General features: G+C 44.9%; 1 protein-coding gene across 2 annotated transcripts in view; it reads left to right on the top strand.

Moving 5' to 3' along the window:
• Nucleotides 1-16,391, top strand: part of celsr3 (cadherin, EGF LAG seven-pass G-type receptor 3) — a 38,547-nt gene that overhangs the window by 8,344 nt on the left and 13,812 nt on the right. For both annotated transcript variants that reach the window (XM_029249727.1, XM_029249728.1), the window contains exons 3-18: nt 1,041-1,378; nt 1,471-1,759; nt 4,793-5,015; nt 5,420-5,535; nt 5,650-5,738; nt 5,907-6,064; nt 9,169-9,332; nt 11,231-11,356; nt 11,532-11,701; nt 12,002-12,187; nt 12,294-12,404; nt 13,359-13,527; nt 14,337-14,478; nt 14,792-14,912; nt 15,528-15,711; nt 16,130-16,231. In XM_029249727.1, coding sequence (XP_029105560.1) covers nt 1,041-1,378; nt 1,471-1,759; nt 4,793-5,015; nt 5,420-5,535; nt 5,650-5,738; nt 5,907-6,064; nt 9,169-9,332; nt 11,231-11,356; nt 11,532-11,701; nt 12,002-12,187; nt 12,294-12,404; nt 13,359-13,527; nt 14,337-14,478; nt 14,792-14,912; nt 15,528-15,711; nt 16,130-16,231 — 2,688 coding nt within the window. The remainder of the gene's footprint in view (nt 1-1,040; nt 1,379-1,470; nt 1,760-4,792; nt 5,016-5,419; nt 5,536-5,649; nt 5,739-5,906; nt 6,065-9,168; nt 9,333-11,230; nt 11,357-11,531; nt 11,702-12,001; nt 12,188-12,293; nt 12,405-13,358; nt 13,528-14,336; nt 14,479-14,791; nt 14,913-15,527; nt 15,712-16,129; nt 16,232-16,391) is intronic.

A 16,391-nucleotide genomic window follows, 5' to 3' on the forward strand; every position in this document is an offset into this window, starting at 1 on the left:
AACTGTATTTTGTTTAGTTGTTGCCATGAAATAAACTCTCATTTGCACTGGCAAATTCCCTTGATAGATGTGGTCGATTAAAGGGTCACCGAAAGAATGATTGATCTCTGGAGGAAAGATGAATGCCTTAAGCGGTTTAAATTGCGATAGGACGATGATGATAGCGATGTGCTAGTAGTAAGAAATGCTGCACACCCTATGCATTTACAAAAGGACTATTTAGCATGTAATATTTATAAAGGAATGAAAAGATGTGGTTATTCACTTCATTTCCCTCCAAACTTAGAAAACCAACGAGAGGTGAAAAATACACTGTTCTGAGTTTATTGACGTGGCACTATCCCATTTTACTGTTCAGGCCCAACAATTTTTGCTTAGCAGACTGTTTTTTAATCCACTCGCTTACATTATAGCTTTGAGCTTTACACCATTTTTGCAGCTGGGAATTTTTGCATGAACCAACCAAGGTTCAGTATTTTGGGTATGACAGTGGGGTTTTTTGGCAGGATGTCTTGGTCTTTAACCACTTGTGTGCGTGAGACCTGGTGATTTTCAGTTCCTGTGGTGTTTGTAATAGCAGGGGTACATTCCTGGTGTTGAGCTCCAGCTTGACACTGGAAATATAAAGGTGACTCTTAAGGAGAACGGCTTTGACAGTTTTTCTAACCTGTGATCAGTTGGTTCTGGGAATTCCTTCTGTGTTAATGTCTTTTGAATACCAGTGTAATTATGTAGCTGGATACACTTTAAAAGGAATCAGGTTTTGGTTGTGATTTTTCTTGTTTGTGTGAATGTGGGACATTAACCATATCTCTGGCAAGACTTAGGCAGAAGATGTGCTTTGGTTTGTTGCATATGTGTGTCTGTTGACATGAGTTGTGCTTGTGCTTCAGTATGAATACATTTAAGTTGAGCTTTGTTCTTTGTACAGGGTGAGATCGACAAGAACGAGGTATAACGGGTTTGCTTAGTGCTCACTGACCAGTGCTTGAGACAATTCTTTAACTTCTCCACCCTACCACCATCTCTTCCCCTCTCAGATGGGATCCACAGTGTCACGGCACAGTGTGTGCTCAGGGTGCTGATCATCACCGAGGACATGCTGAGCAGCAGTGTGACTGTCCGCCTTCAGAACATGTCCCAGGAGCACTTCCTGTCTCCGCTACTTGGCCACTTCCTGGAGGGCGTGTCCGCTGTGCTTTCTGTTCCCCCAGAGGATGTCTTTGTCTTCAACATCCAACCAGATAGCGAGGCAGAGGGCATCCTGAATGTCAGCTTCTCGGCTGCCCTTCCAGGAGGCCACTTCTTTCCCTCGGAGGCCCTTGAAGAGCAGCTGTACCTGAATCGACCACGCCTCACCTCTTTGGCCCAGATGGAGGTGAGAACGCCCTCGCACATGCTCGCGCGTACACATTCGCAGACAAATCCATGTGAACACGCTCACAAACTGTCATGTCTCACTGCCAACAGGTCCTGCCCTTCGATGACAATGTATGCCTCCGTGAACCGTGCCAGAATTATATGAAGTGCATCTCAGTGCTGCGCTTCAACAGCTCCGCCCCCTTTATCGCCTCGCCCACCATTTTGTTTCGGCCCATCCACCCCATCGCTGGACTGCGCTGCCGCTGCCCTCCAGGCTTCACCGGTGACTACTGTGAGACAGAGATCAATCTGTGCTATTCAAACCCCTGCCTCAATGGGGGTCTGTGCACACGGCGAGAGGGGGGCTACACCTGCATCTGTCACGAGGACTACACAGGTCAGCCCCACCCCACTGTTCCTGCCTTTACCTCTGCTTGTCAGCTAGGCTCCTTTTGTCACTGGAGATGTGGAATTCTTTCTTCTCAAACAGTGTGGGGCTTACCATGAGTTGCAGTCAGTCATTATAAAAAGTAACGTGACAAATGTAAAATTTTCCTTTTTTTCACCTGGCAAAACTCATTTACGGCACACATGATTAATTCAGTTTACAGACGTAAGAACCTCCCAAGGAGTGTTGAGTTTTCTTTTTTTTTAGTGTTCCCTGACAAGCTTTTACAGCTCTCGAGTGCTTTAGTCAAATGCAGGAAACATCAAAGAAACAGCCTAACATGGCTTTTCTGATGGCTGACATGTTTGTTATTCTTTGAACTCTTATAAATAAGTATAATTGCTTCAAAATCTGTGCATTTTCTTCACACTGTATATGGCCCAGTGCATTTTTTTTCTGCAGTGTTAATAAACTGCATAATTGGAATGGATGTCTAGAAAGGAGGTCTGATAGAGGCTGGCAAGGGCTGCTTTCAAAAAACTTTGAAGGAAACCAAAGAAAAGTCTGTTGCTGCAATTAATGTAGATAAGGTTAAACTGTGAGACACATTGTCTGATGTAGAGGGTTTTGAATGACATGTTTGCTAATGCAACTTAGTTTGTGCTGAGACATCTCATCAACCCTGTTTGCATATCAGAAACCTTTTTTTACACTCCCTTCTCCTAACCGTTGTCTCTCTCTTCCTTGTCTCTGTGGAAGATCTTAAAGAGGTTTGTAGACTCTTTCCAGGATCATTAGGGATTTTGTGGGATATCCACTGATCTTATAAAGCGCCTCGTTCAAATTTGAACAAGACCTTGAGGGAAGTCTGAAAGGCCCACAAAGCTTTAAAGAACAGTCGTCCTCCCAAAAACTCAGATGGCTTGTTTTAAAAGTTCGATCTTATCAAAGTTTTGTGCAAAGCCTGTACTGGAAGCTGGGTGCATATTCTAATCAGTGTGAAGGCAGAGTGCAGTTGTGTCTGCTGAGGGCATTGGAGAGAGCTACAAAGAGAGGAGAGAGTGAGATGCAGAAACAGAAGGGAAGAAGGTAGAGAGAGGGAAGAGGAAGGCAAAAGTGGCCCGGGGGGACATTCTGTTCAAGGGTTGGGTGTGAGGGGGGGTGGGGAGCGGGGGTGCTGCAGGGGGAACTCTTGCTTTGATGAATAAAACATCATGTTGAAGGCTGGGGTGTGAATGAATGAATGAAAGAACGCTCTATTATAATACGGAATTGGCTCCAGTGCTGTGAAGGAGGCAGGATGGGGATGAGTTGGAGGAGGAAGATGAGGGCGGAAAGAGGAAGCAAATGAGGATGAGGGGGACAGAGGCATCCGGTCAAGATGCAAACAGACACCTGTCACTAGTGTGAACATGTCATACTAGAGTGTCATTCCAAAGGCAAAAACAAGAGGCTGGAATTCACCACTGAAATTCTGCAACCGTGTTGTCACGCAACACTGGTGTACATTTATAACATGGTGTGCTGGTGTGGCTAGGGCAGTTTTTAACTTTAGTATCAGACAGATGTGAAAAACTGATGACATCCTTTGTCAAAAAAAAAAAAACTCATCAGAAATTCACTAAAGAAGACTCCCTGTCTCAGTATTCCCTTAATATTTCACACTTTCATTAGTCAAATTTGGAACCACCGGAAGCAACGAACAATGCAGGCTGTGTGTGTCTCAGTGGTTGCCGTGGCCTCTGTGTCTTACTCAGAACTGTGAGTGTGTGTTTGTGCAAGGTTCTCTTAGCTATGTATGTACGTGTGACCCATTAAGTGCAATTATCTGCTCCACTTCAGTTGTGCATTTCTCGTTCGGAGGCTAGTTCGTGATGTCCCCTCAGGTGTACACACCTCACTGGCTGAGGTGCCAGCGCTGTCAAGACCTCGAGACGAGGAGAGGGTTAAAGCCATTAAATTATGAGCTGAGGTGCTGGAGTCACCGAGTGCTGGTGCCGAAGAGACGGTTAAAGCCATTAAATCACTGCACGTGTGCTGAGGCAGAAACCTCCCCCTCAGGCGCCATGGTTACCCCCTCACACCCTATATGTTATCTTTGTCCCTGCCTTTTGTTTTCCCAAGCTATTCCCAGAAGACCAGTCCTCCGCACACACTCTCTGTGTTTTGAACCAGATGACACCAGCAGCCACTCTTTCTGACAATGGGCCTGAAGCCGTACTTTGCTAGGCCCCCATTCACCACTTCCCGCACGGGATCCAGACAACCTGTCCCGTTCTCGACGGAATACACAGAACCACTCGCTTACTTTCAACAGCTGTTTGGACTGGTCAGGGAGACAGTGGTCTGGAGCCTATTCCAGAATCACTGGGCACAGGGTTGGGGCAGGACACTTTGGAGAGGACACCAGTGGATCGCAGGCTAGCCACACACACACACACACACACACTCGCTTGTCCATTCACTTGCTACAGGCAATCGCGTTGCCAATCCACCGGAACTGCATATTTTTGGACTGCAGGAGGTATCCGGAGGAAACCCACCCAGACACAGGGAAAACATACAAATCCCACACAGACTGAGCCGGATTTGAACCTGCACCCAAACAGCCCAGACACTGTGAGGCAGCAATGCTACCTGCCCCACCACCATGCTATCCACACACAGAACTACTTGCACACATTTAATTCAGGGTCTAACTGATCAACAGTTTTAGGACATACAGAAATGGTGATTTATTGCAGGTGTGTGTTGTCATCTTGATACTGGTATTCACAGACACACTTTAATAGCTAGTTTTAGTTTTCTTCAGCTGCAGAAAAGCAAGAGAAATGTCAGGTCATTTCTGAGACATCTGATGTGTGCATATCTGTGTCTTTGAAATCTTTTACACTGCAGCCCACCAGACCAGCGCTGAGAGCATTGGATCTAGCCTGAGGCTGTGTTGTACCAGCATGTGTGTATGTGAGTTTCTGAGTCTTTCTAACTCTGTGTTTCCTGTGTGTGGGTGTGTGTGATTGTCTGTAATGTTGCCCTTCTAAGGTGAGCGCTGTGAGTGGAACAGGCGTAAAGGCCGCTGCGTGCCAGGCGTGTGCCGGAATGGGGGGACGTGTCGGGAGCTGTCTGGAGGGGGCTTCCGCTGTGAGTGCCCCGCAGGGGGGTACGAGAGGCCCTACTGCGCAGTCACAGCCCGCTCCTTCCCACCTAAGTCCTTCATCATGTTCCATGGGCTCCGGCAGCGGTTCCACCTCTCTATCTCTCTTTCGTGAGTTTATCCCCCTTCACTCATGACACCTTATATTATGTACTTGTGTTGAATGCAACACTCTTAGTCGGTGCTTCCTTGAATAGTCTTTGTACCAACAGCAACTGATCACCTAGACAAAGGGAGCCTTCTGGTGGGTGGGCCGAGGCTTTTAAAACCTTAATAAAACTCCAGTTAAAAGGCGACAGAGGCACTTTAGTAATTCATCATTGGTCATTAATTTAATGATGCACAAAGTGCTGCTTATACCATCCTCTTGAAATCTTGTCATGGTGGCTCTCTAAGCTTGTAAAGCGCTGCAGGAGACCCCTCCAGTGTTTTTTACGTGCTCTCCGGTAGTGAGATTACATTGTTAATGCGAGCAAGTGAGATGCTTTCCGGTGGTGATGATGTGGATATTACAGATTTGCGACCTTGGAACGCCGTGCCCTCCTTCTGTACAATGGCCGTTTCAATGAGAAGCATGACTTCCTGGCTCTGGAGATTATAGACGGACAGGTACAGCTCAAGTTCTCCACAGGTGAGTGCATGTGTGGATATGCGTGTTGACATGTCTATAGATCTATGTTGTGGACAGCTGTGGTGTAATAATGGAAACCATTTCTCACTCCTCACCCCTGTACTTCATGTCCAGGTGAATCTTCCACCCAGGTAAGCCCTTACCTACCTGGTGGAGTAAGTGATGGCAACTGGCACACGGTTCACATCCACTATTCCAACAAGGTAATTATATGCTTTATGTTGTGTGTCTCTATGTATTATTTACAGAGACTGTACATACCTGGACACAGTACATACACATACTGTATGTGTGGATATATGTAAAATAAAATGTACTGCTGTGCCCAGAAAGTATATGGTATGTGTAAACATTCTTTCTTCTCTTACTAGCCCAAGCAGAGCCTCAGTGGGGAGAGCCAGGGCCCTTCCAATGAGAAAGTAGCCATTCTCAGTATAGATGACTGCGACACAGCTGTGGCTCTGAGCTTTAGCCAGCAACTGGGCAACTACAGCTGTGCGGCACAGGGCCGCCAGACCAGCTCTAAGAAGTGAGTTATGGGCACACGGACCGGGAGGCTCAAACTCACGGTTCGGGCCAGCACCGCAGGGGGCTGAAATAAGGGCGGAGGGGAAGTACTGCAGCTGGTGAGATGGAACAGATGTTATGGGTGGGACATTCACCTCCAGTGTGTGAAGAATTTGTACCTTTAGAATGTAACGTTTTGTTGTGTCTGCACTTTAATTTTGTACTCAAATAATATATTTATTAAATTTCATGAGCACTTGTTTGAGGCTACACCAACAATGCCTGGTTCTGGATTGTCAGGATGGAGTGTATTCAGTTTGGGGTATTATGGCAAAGGACTGGCACGGTTGCTGGTCCAAGCCATTGAGAGCCTTATCATGCATGTCCATAGGGGCTGGGTGTGAAACCATGTGAGCAAATGAAGATTTCCGCATGGAGTGCATAGTCACGCTCAGCTCGTTTCAGCCTCAGCCCCCTGTGTCGTGTCTACACCGAAGCCCTCTTTAGGCACAGGGGCGGAAGTAATGATTTTTGTGCTATGCAGAGCAGAGGGCTGCCACGTCACCCTCCTGAGCGATCTGGTGACCCTTTGCTACACCCTCAGGTGGATTGTGAGGCCAGCGCCGTGCCTTGGCACGCAGAGGCAGACTGCTAAAAGCAGCTACAGGGGATTTTCAGTTTTCGGCAACCAGAGCTTTGAAGCATTTTGGTTTAGGAATGGCTGTTCAGTGATGTGTTCCTCTGTCAAGTCAAAAATGAGGGCTTTTTCCATGTTCTTGTTCATTTTCCTCTTAGCCAGTTTTCTCTGCTGGTGTGCTGGATTTAATTTGGAAAGCAGGCTTAGAGAATATGGTGTGGTAGCACTGAGGCTTGCATTGGAACAAGGTGTGCTTAGGAACTGTAAGAGTAATGCTCTTGTGACTCATGAACTCACAATTTATTCATTGTGACTTTTAAATGACAGGAAACCTAAAACCTCTGAAGATTAAATTGTAGGCGAGTAAAACATTAAGGTATGATCAAAAAAAGACTATTATTTGTGAAGCTGTATGGACTCACAGAATAATTATTTTAGTCAAAAAAAGTTAACACATTATTTTGTATTTAATTGAATTTACACCGCCGGGGGACATGGTGGCGCAGTGGGTTGGACCGGGTCCTGCTCTCTGGTGGGTCTGGGGTTCGAGTCCCGCTTGGGGTGCCTTGCGGCGGACTGGCGTCCCGTCCTGGGTGTGTCCCCTCCCCCTCCGACTTTACGCCCTGAATTGCCAGGTAGGCTCCGGTTCCCTGCGACCCTGTATGGGACAAGCGGTTCTGAAAGTGTGTGTGAATTTACACCATTTTACCAACTTGAATCTGGGTTGTATGGAAGGAATTTTGTAAATGATGTGCACCTAAAGGAGTTATTTTGTCTGATTGTGGAGTTCTCTTATATTAGTGTTATTGATTCAATTAGCTGATTTTTTTCAGAGACTTACAATGTTAGTTTTATGCAGTAAGATACTTGCAATGATTTACCCATTTATACAGAAGGGTAATTTTTTGGTTTGGGATAAGCACAGTATTCCCCCACCTTACAAAGTTAATAATGTTCCTGAGGAACCCTTACTAAGGTTAATTATCATAACTCGAAGATGTAATTACCATTGGTTTCAACAGTAATAATTTTTATGTGCTCCTGAGCCCCAAAACTGACAACCACTCATGTGAAAATATCATCAAATCTGATTAAAATGAACACAATTACTTCAGTAGTTAGCATTAGTGATCATAACAACACATAATGAGGCAGTCTTCCCCTCATTAATTATTCTTTAATGTTGTACGGCCCTCCACCTGTGCTAATTCAGCTCTTTCATACCTATCACGTGCTACACTTAACAAAGCGTGAATTTCGTCCGCGAGCCCCAATTCCTCCCACAGCCCAAAGACGTGTTTTAGGCGAATCGGTGACCCTTAATTGCCTGTAGTGCGAGTGTATGTGAGTGTGTCATTGCTCAGTTGTGTAAATCGGTGAATGATTGTTAGGAGTTCACTGTAGTGTATCTACGATTGTAAGTCACCTTGGATAAACTTGTCAGCTAAAAATTATTTAATCAGTGTATGTCCTTTTTGGAGAAAAACATCTGCTAAATGAATAAATGTAAATGTCTTGTGCTGCTCAGTTCTTGGGAGGTGCAGAAAGTCCAGATGAGGTCCTCATAAATGCAAGAAAAGGCCTAGTAAGACAAAGGAGGTGTATTAATTGAAACTCCCCACAAAGTCAGATTCTCATAACTTCAGTGTGTCTGTCTCTAGATATGACTGTACCTTGAAAAAGTACTACAACAACTGTAGTACAATGATTCGAACCCAGGTCCTTTGACTGCAAGGTGATAACTGTAACCAGTGGGCCACTCAATGCAGTTTTTGGTTTTCTGTGTTTTATGTATTTTGAGTGTAAGAGTGGTAGCGGTACTGTCGTAAGCTTCACAGATTTAGCCTACAGGTAGAAACCTGTTCTCCTCTTGGACTGTTTTCTGTTCTGTTGTGTCAGATCTGGGCCCAACTTGGCCTTGACAAGTTCTCCCTGGCCATGAGTTCCTCAGACAGCACAGTGTTTGCAGCACATGAGTGATGTGCCAAAGAGCTTGAGGTGCTATTGTGTGACTCCTACTCTCCCTGTAGATACAGGTTTTTTTAGCCTGAGGCAGCCTGCATTCGAAACACTGCTGCAGCATGACTGCTCCATTTTTATTTGAAAACACTCCCTTGTCTTCTGTGCATTTTCTTGCTTTGTGGCAAGGTTAGACACAATAAAATGCTGAATTTCAGACAAAAAATGCTGAAAGGAACACCATGTGTGTTTAATATGGTACAAAACACTGAATGGAATCATGAAGTTTTAAAAATCATTTGTTGTTACTTATTCTGATATTTGACTATCTGTTGCAGACTGACAACAATTTCAATGTGGTGAATTATGAAGACTGGTGTTTCATCCCCAGTCTGTCCAGCCTCACACCCTACGCTTTCTGGATAGGATCTGGAGTCCTGTGACTCAGCACTAGACAAGTAGTCCTAATGAAAAAGGATGGATAAACTAACAGGACTGTCAACCCCCCCCCCCACCCCTTTTCACCTTAGATCTCTGGATCTCACCGGGCCGCTGTTTTTGGGTGGAGTGCCCAACCTCTCCGAGAATTTCCCCTTTGTGACTCGAGAATTCATTGGCTGCATGAAAGACCTGCACATCGACAGTCGGCCCCTGGACCTGGCTGGCTACATCGCTAACAACGGCACACTCCCAGGTCCGCAGGCTGTGGGTCACTCTATCGGTCTCCTGTTGTGTTCACTTGTGTCAGTGTTCCTGCCTTGCTGGTCTCTATGTGTTTCTGTGTGTAATATTGGCTGTATTTATGTCTTAGTGTGTCTGTCTGTTGCCATTTCTTTCTCTTTTATGTGTGCTGGATTATTAAGCTTTAGGTTTTAGCTACAGCCATTTGAAGATCCAAAGCATATAAGAAATGACATTTACAGTGATTTTAATCATGAGCTGGTGACTCTGCTTCACGTCTGTTATAAATGGAATCATACTGTTGTTGGCATTAAATAGTCAACCGATTGGTTCGGTACATTGTGTTGTGTTGCTGAATAGTTAACGTGATGTGTTTCATCACATATTGCACATGGGAGTCAAGAAATCCACCCGTTCCTTGTCTCTGTGGCTTTTCAACAAAGTCAAGTGCAGAGTGCTTTGTTGCTGCGGATCAGGGCTGCGTTTGTGTGTGAAAGTGCCGCTGTGCCCAGGTTCTTCACATCCTCTTTCAAGAGTGTGCTGTTGCTGATACCGGTGTGAAGCCAAACCTTCAGAACACTTTTCTTTTGAGCGTTTTGCCAAGGCTCTCAACAAAATGAGCGAGAAGAGGAAGGCATCCACTGTTTTTATCAGCTTATCCAGCAGGCTGTCATGACATTTTGAAAATATTTTTAACCACACTGTATAAAAGTCCTCAAGTAAAGTATGTCACAGCATATTGATATTCAAAGCTCAAACCTTAAAGGCTTTAGTTTTGCTCAGGTTAGATTATTTTTTTAGAGAGAAGGGATCATTGTTGTGTTTTGTACCATTTAAAATGAAGTTTCTGTCTCGGCTGTGTTCAAGTAGGTCAGCTCAAAAGACGTCCTGCTCCTGAAAGGCCTCCGGTTTTCACTCGAGTGTGCCTCAACTGCTGGTGCGATGCATTTCTTTAATGGAAATATGTCGGGAGACATTTATGTCTTCTCCCTGTCAGCGGGTGGTTGTCATTTTTGTGACTGCAGGTGCAGAGGCAATGCTCAAGATTCCACGATTTGTTGGATTTTAAGGCGTGACAGCTCATCCCGGTCCCATCAATATTCCAGCCATTTTTTCAGGGATGATCTTTAGCGTCACACTTTGCATAGGCTTGCCCAGCTTACCACCAAAGCCCTAAGTGACCTCAGAGCTTTTTAGATTGTAGATTACATGTATTCTTTCCTTCTGGTTTCAGGATGGAACAGGTTGCCCTTTGTCTCTTTTCGTCTGTTCTTGTCTGTTGTGGTAGAAAAACCATGAGTCTGCTGTAATTTTAACATTGGTTTGATGATAAATTTTTACTCTGAGCCTTGCAGTATCAGTAACATTGTTGCACTGAGAGATGTTTAAAGATCATAGTTATTTACTGAGAATAGAACATCTAAACTCATTACCTTCCATGTTTATCCTGAAGTTCATTACCTTAATCATTCATTATCTTTATGAAATCTCTTGAAGAGAGTTTCTAGCTTTCCGTTCACTTCCTGTTTTCAAGTGAAATTCCATGTTCAACAATTAAAATGGCAATAAAAAGGTGACAGTGCATTTAGGTGTATGCAACTGGACTGTTGCTGGATTAAATCCCTAAAAAGGACTTTGTAATGGAACTATTCCGAGCGGCGTTCAAAATGAATTACTCTGCTAAATGATGAATGCAGCTTGAAGTTGTGTTTAGTTATCCCAGCTCAGGCTGTTTGTGAACTGTAAAAGTGGGGTGTATTTCTTTGCTTCTCTTCTATCTGCATTTCTGTGAATTGAGTTTTTGAATACCATCCAGTACTGGTGTTGGTATTGGTTCCAGTGCTGCTGGTGCCAGAGCGACACTCATGTATTGGACTTCTTGACGGCACTGCTTTTTTTCTCCCTATGCAGGTTGCAGCGCCAAGCTTCCTTTCTGCAAGTCGAACCCTTGTCAGAATGGAGGCACATGCAGGGTGAGCTGGGAGACCTTCTCCTGTGACTGCCCCCTAGGGTTCGGAGGGAAGGACTGCAGCTCAGGTGTGACACCATCTTCTCTCACAGAAGCATACACTCATACCTGTGGACACATCAGATGTAACCCATGTTGCAACTGGGAAAATTTAACATTTCCTGTATTTTGTTCTGTACTTTTCCTACTTCTCCACTTTCTTTCTTTTTTCTTTCTGTCTCTTTCTGGCCATCTATCTGCCAGTTATGAGTCACCCTCACCATTTCCCAGGAAACGGTGCCCTGTGGTGGGACCTGAAGAATGACTTTACCATCTCCACCCCCTGGTACCTGGGGCTGGTGTTCCGCACACGCACGCTGGACGGAGTTCTGCTACAGGCACAGGCGGGGCAGTACACCAGTCTGGTATTCCAGGTCAGCCGGCACGTCATGCTGTGCGCAGGATGTGCAGTGAATGTTTTACGCCCACTGACCACCTCTACATTCACTAATATGTACATATATGACAAGTACAATACTGACTTCTATGCTAAACTCTACAGTACACATGATGTAAGTACTGTACACACTGGCCTACACACTTTTCATTTGAGTGACTGGTATTTCAAATCCATTTCCAGAGTGACTTTATGAACTTTTGGTTAAACACAGTGACCACTACCAACCTGTTTCGTGTGTGAATGTGTTTCTCTTGATGTCATGTGACTGGTGCAGCTGGCGGCAGGGCAGCTGGTGTTCTCAGTGAGCCGGGGCTCCACCCGCCCCGTTCGTCTGCGCTTGGACCAGGTGCAGGTGAATGACGGGCGCTGGCATGACCTGCAGCTGGAGCTGCGTGATGTCCACAGCGGCCGCGAGACTCGCTATGTGGCTACTGTCCGCCTCGACTTTGGCCTCTTTCAGGTGAACCACCCACCTGTCCCTAACATGCAAACCTGATGCACTGTAAACACAAGCATGTATGCTCTGGGCTGTTGTTTCCTACCCTGTGCTATTCCTCATCTCCCAGGGAACAGTGATTGTGGGAAATGAACTTCATGGCCTGAAGGTGAAACACCTGCATGTGGGTGGAGTGCTGGGTGCAGGGGAGGTGCAGAGTGGTGTGAGGGGGTGCATCCAGGTGAGCTTTTGGAGGGCAGCCATGCCACAGTGATCCCAGACTCACACCTTCCAGTGTGTGTTCAATATTCTCACTCCTTCACTTCTTCCATTTTCATATTGCATATGTGAGTGTCACGCAGCGCTGCTGACTAAACCAGATACACATTAAACATGGAACTGTTTCATTCTGTTTAAGTACTTAACAAAAGTAATTAAACTAACTCAAGAATTATACAACAAAGTTAGATTATAGAGTAGCTGCTAATCTCTTTGAACCAATACATGCTCAGAAGGGCAGTTAAATGGGTTCAGTCAGGACAGCCCATTGAATAAGGTGATTCACTATTCAGCTGGAATAAAAACCACTGGAACCTTGGCCTCCCAAGAAAGAATTGAATAACCCTGGATTATAATGTATAAAAACATCTTATCTTGCACCTTAAGAATATAAAGACAGTTTCCATGGAGCAGTAAAATAGGATTCATATATGAACTATTTGATGAATTCTGAAACAAAATGTGTAGCAGTGATAAATTCCTTTTTGAAAAAAAACAGATTAGTTACAGCCCTGAAATGAATGCTCTTATTACATCACTCCCCACACCTGCTTTTGGTCTGGCGGAGCTAACATCTGTCAACAATTACCCTTGTTTTGACACAATTCCCAGATGAACATTGCAGAATGATGCAAAACGTAATCAAAATTACTTTGACAAAAACTGACCTTGTACATGTATTTGTAGTCAGATCAAAAGTTCAGCCATAACTGAAAAAATGGCTCAGATGTACAGACTCAGAGGTATGCAAAAATTATGACAAGGCTGGGCATGGCCAAGCTGTTAGACACCATGAACATGTCTGAATAAGGAACATATGTCCAGTACACCTGTTTGTGCCACACTCTGTGTATTTGTGAGTGCATATGTTCAGTTCTGCAGTGGTGTGTAGCAGAATTTCATCCTCTCTCTCTAGGGTGTGCGTTTAGGGGTGAGGCCGGACGCCCCTGCCCTACCCCGCCCAACCCGAACCGTGAAAGCCGAACCAGGATGCAATGTGGGGAACCCCTGTGTCTCCTCCCCATGCCCTGCCCACAGTCGCTGCGATGACCAGTGGGAGCGGTACACCTGCGTGTGTGAGCCAGGTACGACTACACCTGTGTGTGTGTTTGTTTCTTTGCTTGCTGGTGCATATGATGTAGAATATTATGCTACAAAACACTGCATTTTTGGAAATTGCTGAAGTCAAAGAAAGGGGGAAACAGGAGGACTATGAGAAGCGCTGCAGATGCTACAAAGTATATATGAGGGCAAAGAGAGAGAAACAAGGAGAGGAGAAGGCAAAGGGAATTCAGAGTAGGAATGCTTCAGATGAAGGAACACTATAGATGAAGACCTCCAACAGTATCTAAAGCAAACATATTATCATGGAAGAAAATTTCGTGAGAGCATTATTCATGAAACAGACCTCCGGTATTAAGATTCGGGGGGGGGGCAACAATCAATTTTTTATAATGTTAAGCTTGTAAATTATTCTCTCTCATCACAAGCTGGTAATTTAGTAATGAGCTATGAATTAACTGACACCAGCGGTTAAGTTACAAACTAGAAATCTAAATCATTCTGTGCAATATCTAAACGAAGCTCTAAATCAGCCAGAGTCAAGAAAAATATGCGCTGTATTCAAGTAAACTGTACGAAACTTCATCCAGGTTTTGTCCTTTAAGACATCTCTCTGATTAGCTGATTATTATCGTATGCTTGGATAAATGATACGTATTTGGCTGTGAAGTTGTACAATGTGATATTAAATACTGTGTGTACTTTTGAAAATATCTGCAGGTTCTATAGGACCTGTGCACAGGTGACATTGTTAAGGGCTGTACCTCTGTTCAGGTTTCTGAAGAAAAGCCTGTTTGTGTGTACATCTCCATAGTAAGGGCTATTTGTGCAGGTTTTTATGGTAAAAGCTGTTTGGACGCCTGCGAACTCAACCCATGTGAGAACCAAGCAAAGTGTCACCGTAAACCGAACTCGTCCCACGGCTACATCTGCGACTGTGGGGACAACCACTACGGCCAGTATTGCCAATTCAAGTGAGCATCTCTCAGCCACACAAAACTTCCCCATGTGCATAATTTTGAGCAGTGTGACTGTTTTGGAAAGATAGTCAGTGCTGCACTTCATCACTTGCAGAGACTATGAATGTTCTCTTTGTAAATCCACCTATGTGTTTTGTGTATTTTTCCACACTTGTTGAGAATATCTGTGCTTTTGTATTTGAATACATGTGCAACTATCCTTGCTTTCTGTCTGTGTGTGTGTGTGTGTGTGTGTGGTTTTAATCCATGTTTTGTGTGGATGTGCTGTGTCTCTTTACTAATTTATGGCTTGTGTGTGTGTGCACAGGAGTGACCAGCAGTGTCCACGTGGTTGGTGGGGCACTCCCACTTGTGGACCATGTAGCTGTGAAACAAGTAAAGGCTTTGACCCGGACTGCAACAAGACCACAGGCCAGTGTCACTGCAAGGTAATCCCCATCCCCTGTGTCCCTGTGTTCCCCCCAGAACAGGATACTGGTACTGTCACTTAGCTTCACCTAGGTTGCAAGCTCTCTCTCTGCATGTCACATTTTACCACCACTGTCCCTTCTGCTTTCTCTTTGTATTTCAGTTTTTCCCATATTTGAAACATATCTATATATCTTTACTAATGTGTTTGTGTGTATACACAGTACTCATCGTACACTTTCTGGAAACTAGTTTTTTCTAGGAGGCTTTTGGTGAAAATGTTTGAGCAGGAGCTCAGCTGGCATGTGTTCTCAGCTCTTCTGCAGAAGTTTTCAGAGATGTCGAACAGTTTTCAGTTGTTTTGCCTTTGCTCACCTATCTAATTCATGCTACGTATTCTCCAGGTTTTCCAGGTGTACTTGTACTTTTGAGTGTAACAGTAGGGAGCAAAGTAGATGTCAAGTGAACAACTGTGATTGTCCTTAAAGGTTTTCTTATGATAGCATCGAGATGCGACATTCCAGAGTTACTTGGTTTTATTATCAGCGTAGTTGTCAGTGGCTTTTTTCTGTGGCCTTTCCCAAGCCTGATGCCTTTGCCTGGCTGCTGCCTGGGCTGCCTGTCTTTCTGTCCAGGAGTTCCACTACCGCCCCCGAGGAAGTGACACCTGTCGGCCCTGTGACTGCTACCCCGTGGGCTCCTTTTCGCGCTCCTGTGACCTGGAGAGTGGCCAGTGCCAGTGCCGTCCCGGTGTGATCGGGCGCCAGTGCAACGCCTGCGACAACCACTTTGCTGAGGTCACACAGACAGGCTGCGAGAGTGAGGCTCCTGGACTATTCACCCCACCCTTCATTCAGCCTCCTTCAGTCTGTCTAGCCTAGATGAGCACCTCCCTTGCCTCTTTCTGTCTCTGTTTCACACTCACTTTGTCTCAACATTAAAGAACATCAGTAACACTTACATGTGTATTACAGCCCCTTCTAGACAGAGGCAACTGTGAAACCAGTAAGGATGGAATTGTTTTGAGACTCTTAAGTGCTGTGGTAACACACTGTGGACACTGTCCCACAGGCTATGTCCAACTAGTACATACTGATGGGTTGATGGGCTTGTGGGTCCTTATTCCGGTAGAATTTAAAGTTAGATAAAAAGTTAGACAAATGCTTAGTATCTCTTTTATAAAAAATGGATGCATGTAACAGTACAAACCTCAATTTTTGTGTTTTCTTCTCCTCAGTCGTCTATGATGGCTGTCCTAAGACTATCACGATGGGAATCTGGTGGCCGAGGACGAAGTTCAGTCTGCCAGCAGCTGTGCCGTGTCCTAAAGGCTCTGTGGGTAAGTGCTGCTCTGTCACTGAGCAAAACACACAGACAGCACACACACACCCTCTAAATGTCACAATAAATGCAGGTCAAAAGGGAAAACCCGTGTCATGTTTTTTCATCATTGTATTAGTAATATATCCATGTAAGGAATATGTGATAAGCTTTTTACT

The sequence above is a fragment of the Scleropages formosus genome, chromosome 2 (genome assembly GCF_900964775.1).
Source record: "Scleropages formosus chromosome 2, fSclFor1.1, whole genome shotgun sequence".
In the NCBI taxonomy this organism is placed as follows: Eukaryota; Metazoa; Chordata; class Actinopteri; order Osteoglossiformes; family Osteoglossidae; genus Scleropages; species Scleropages formosus.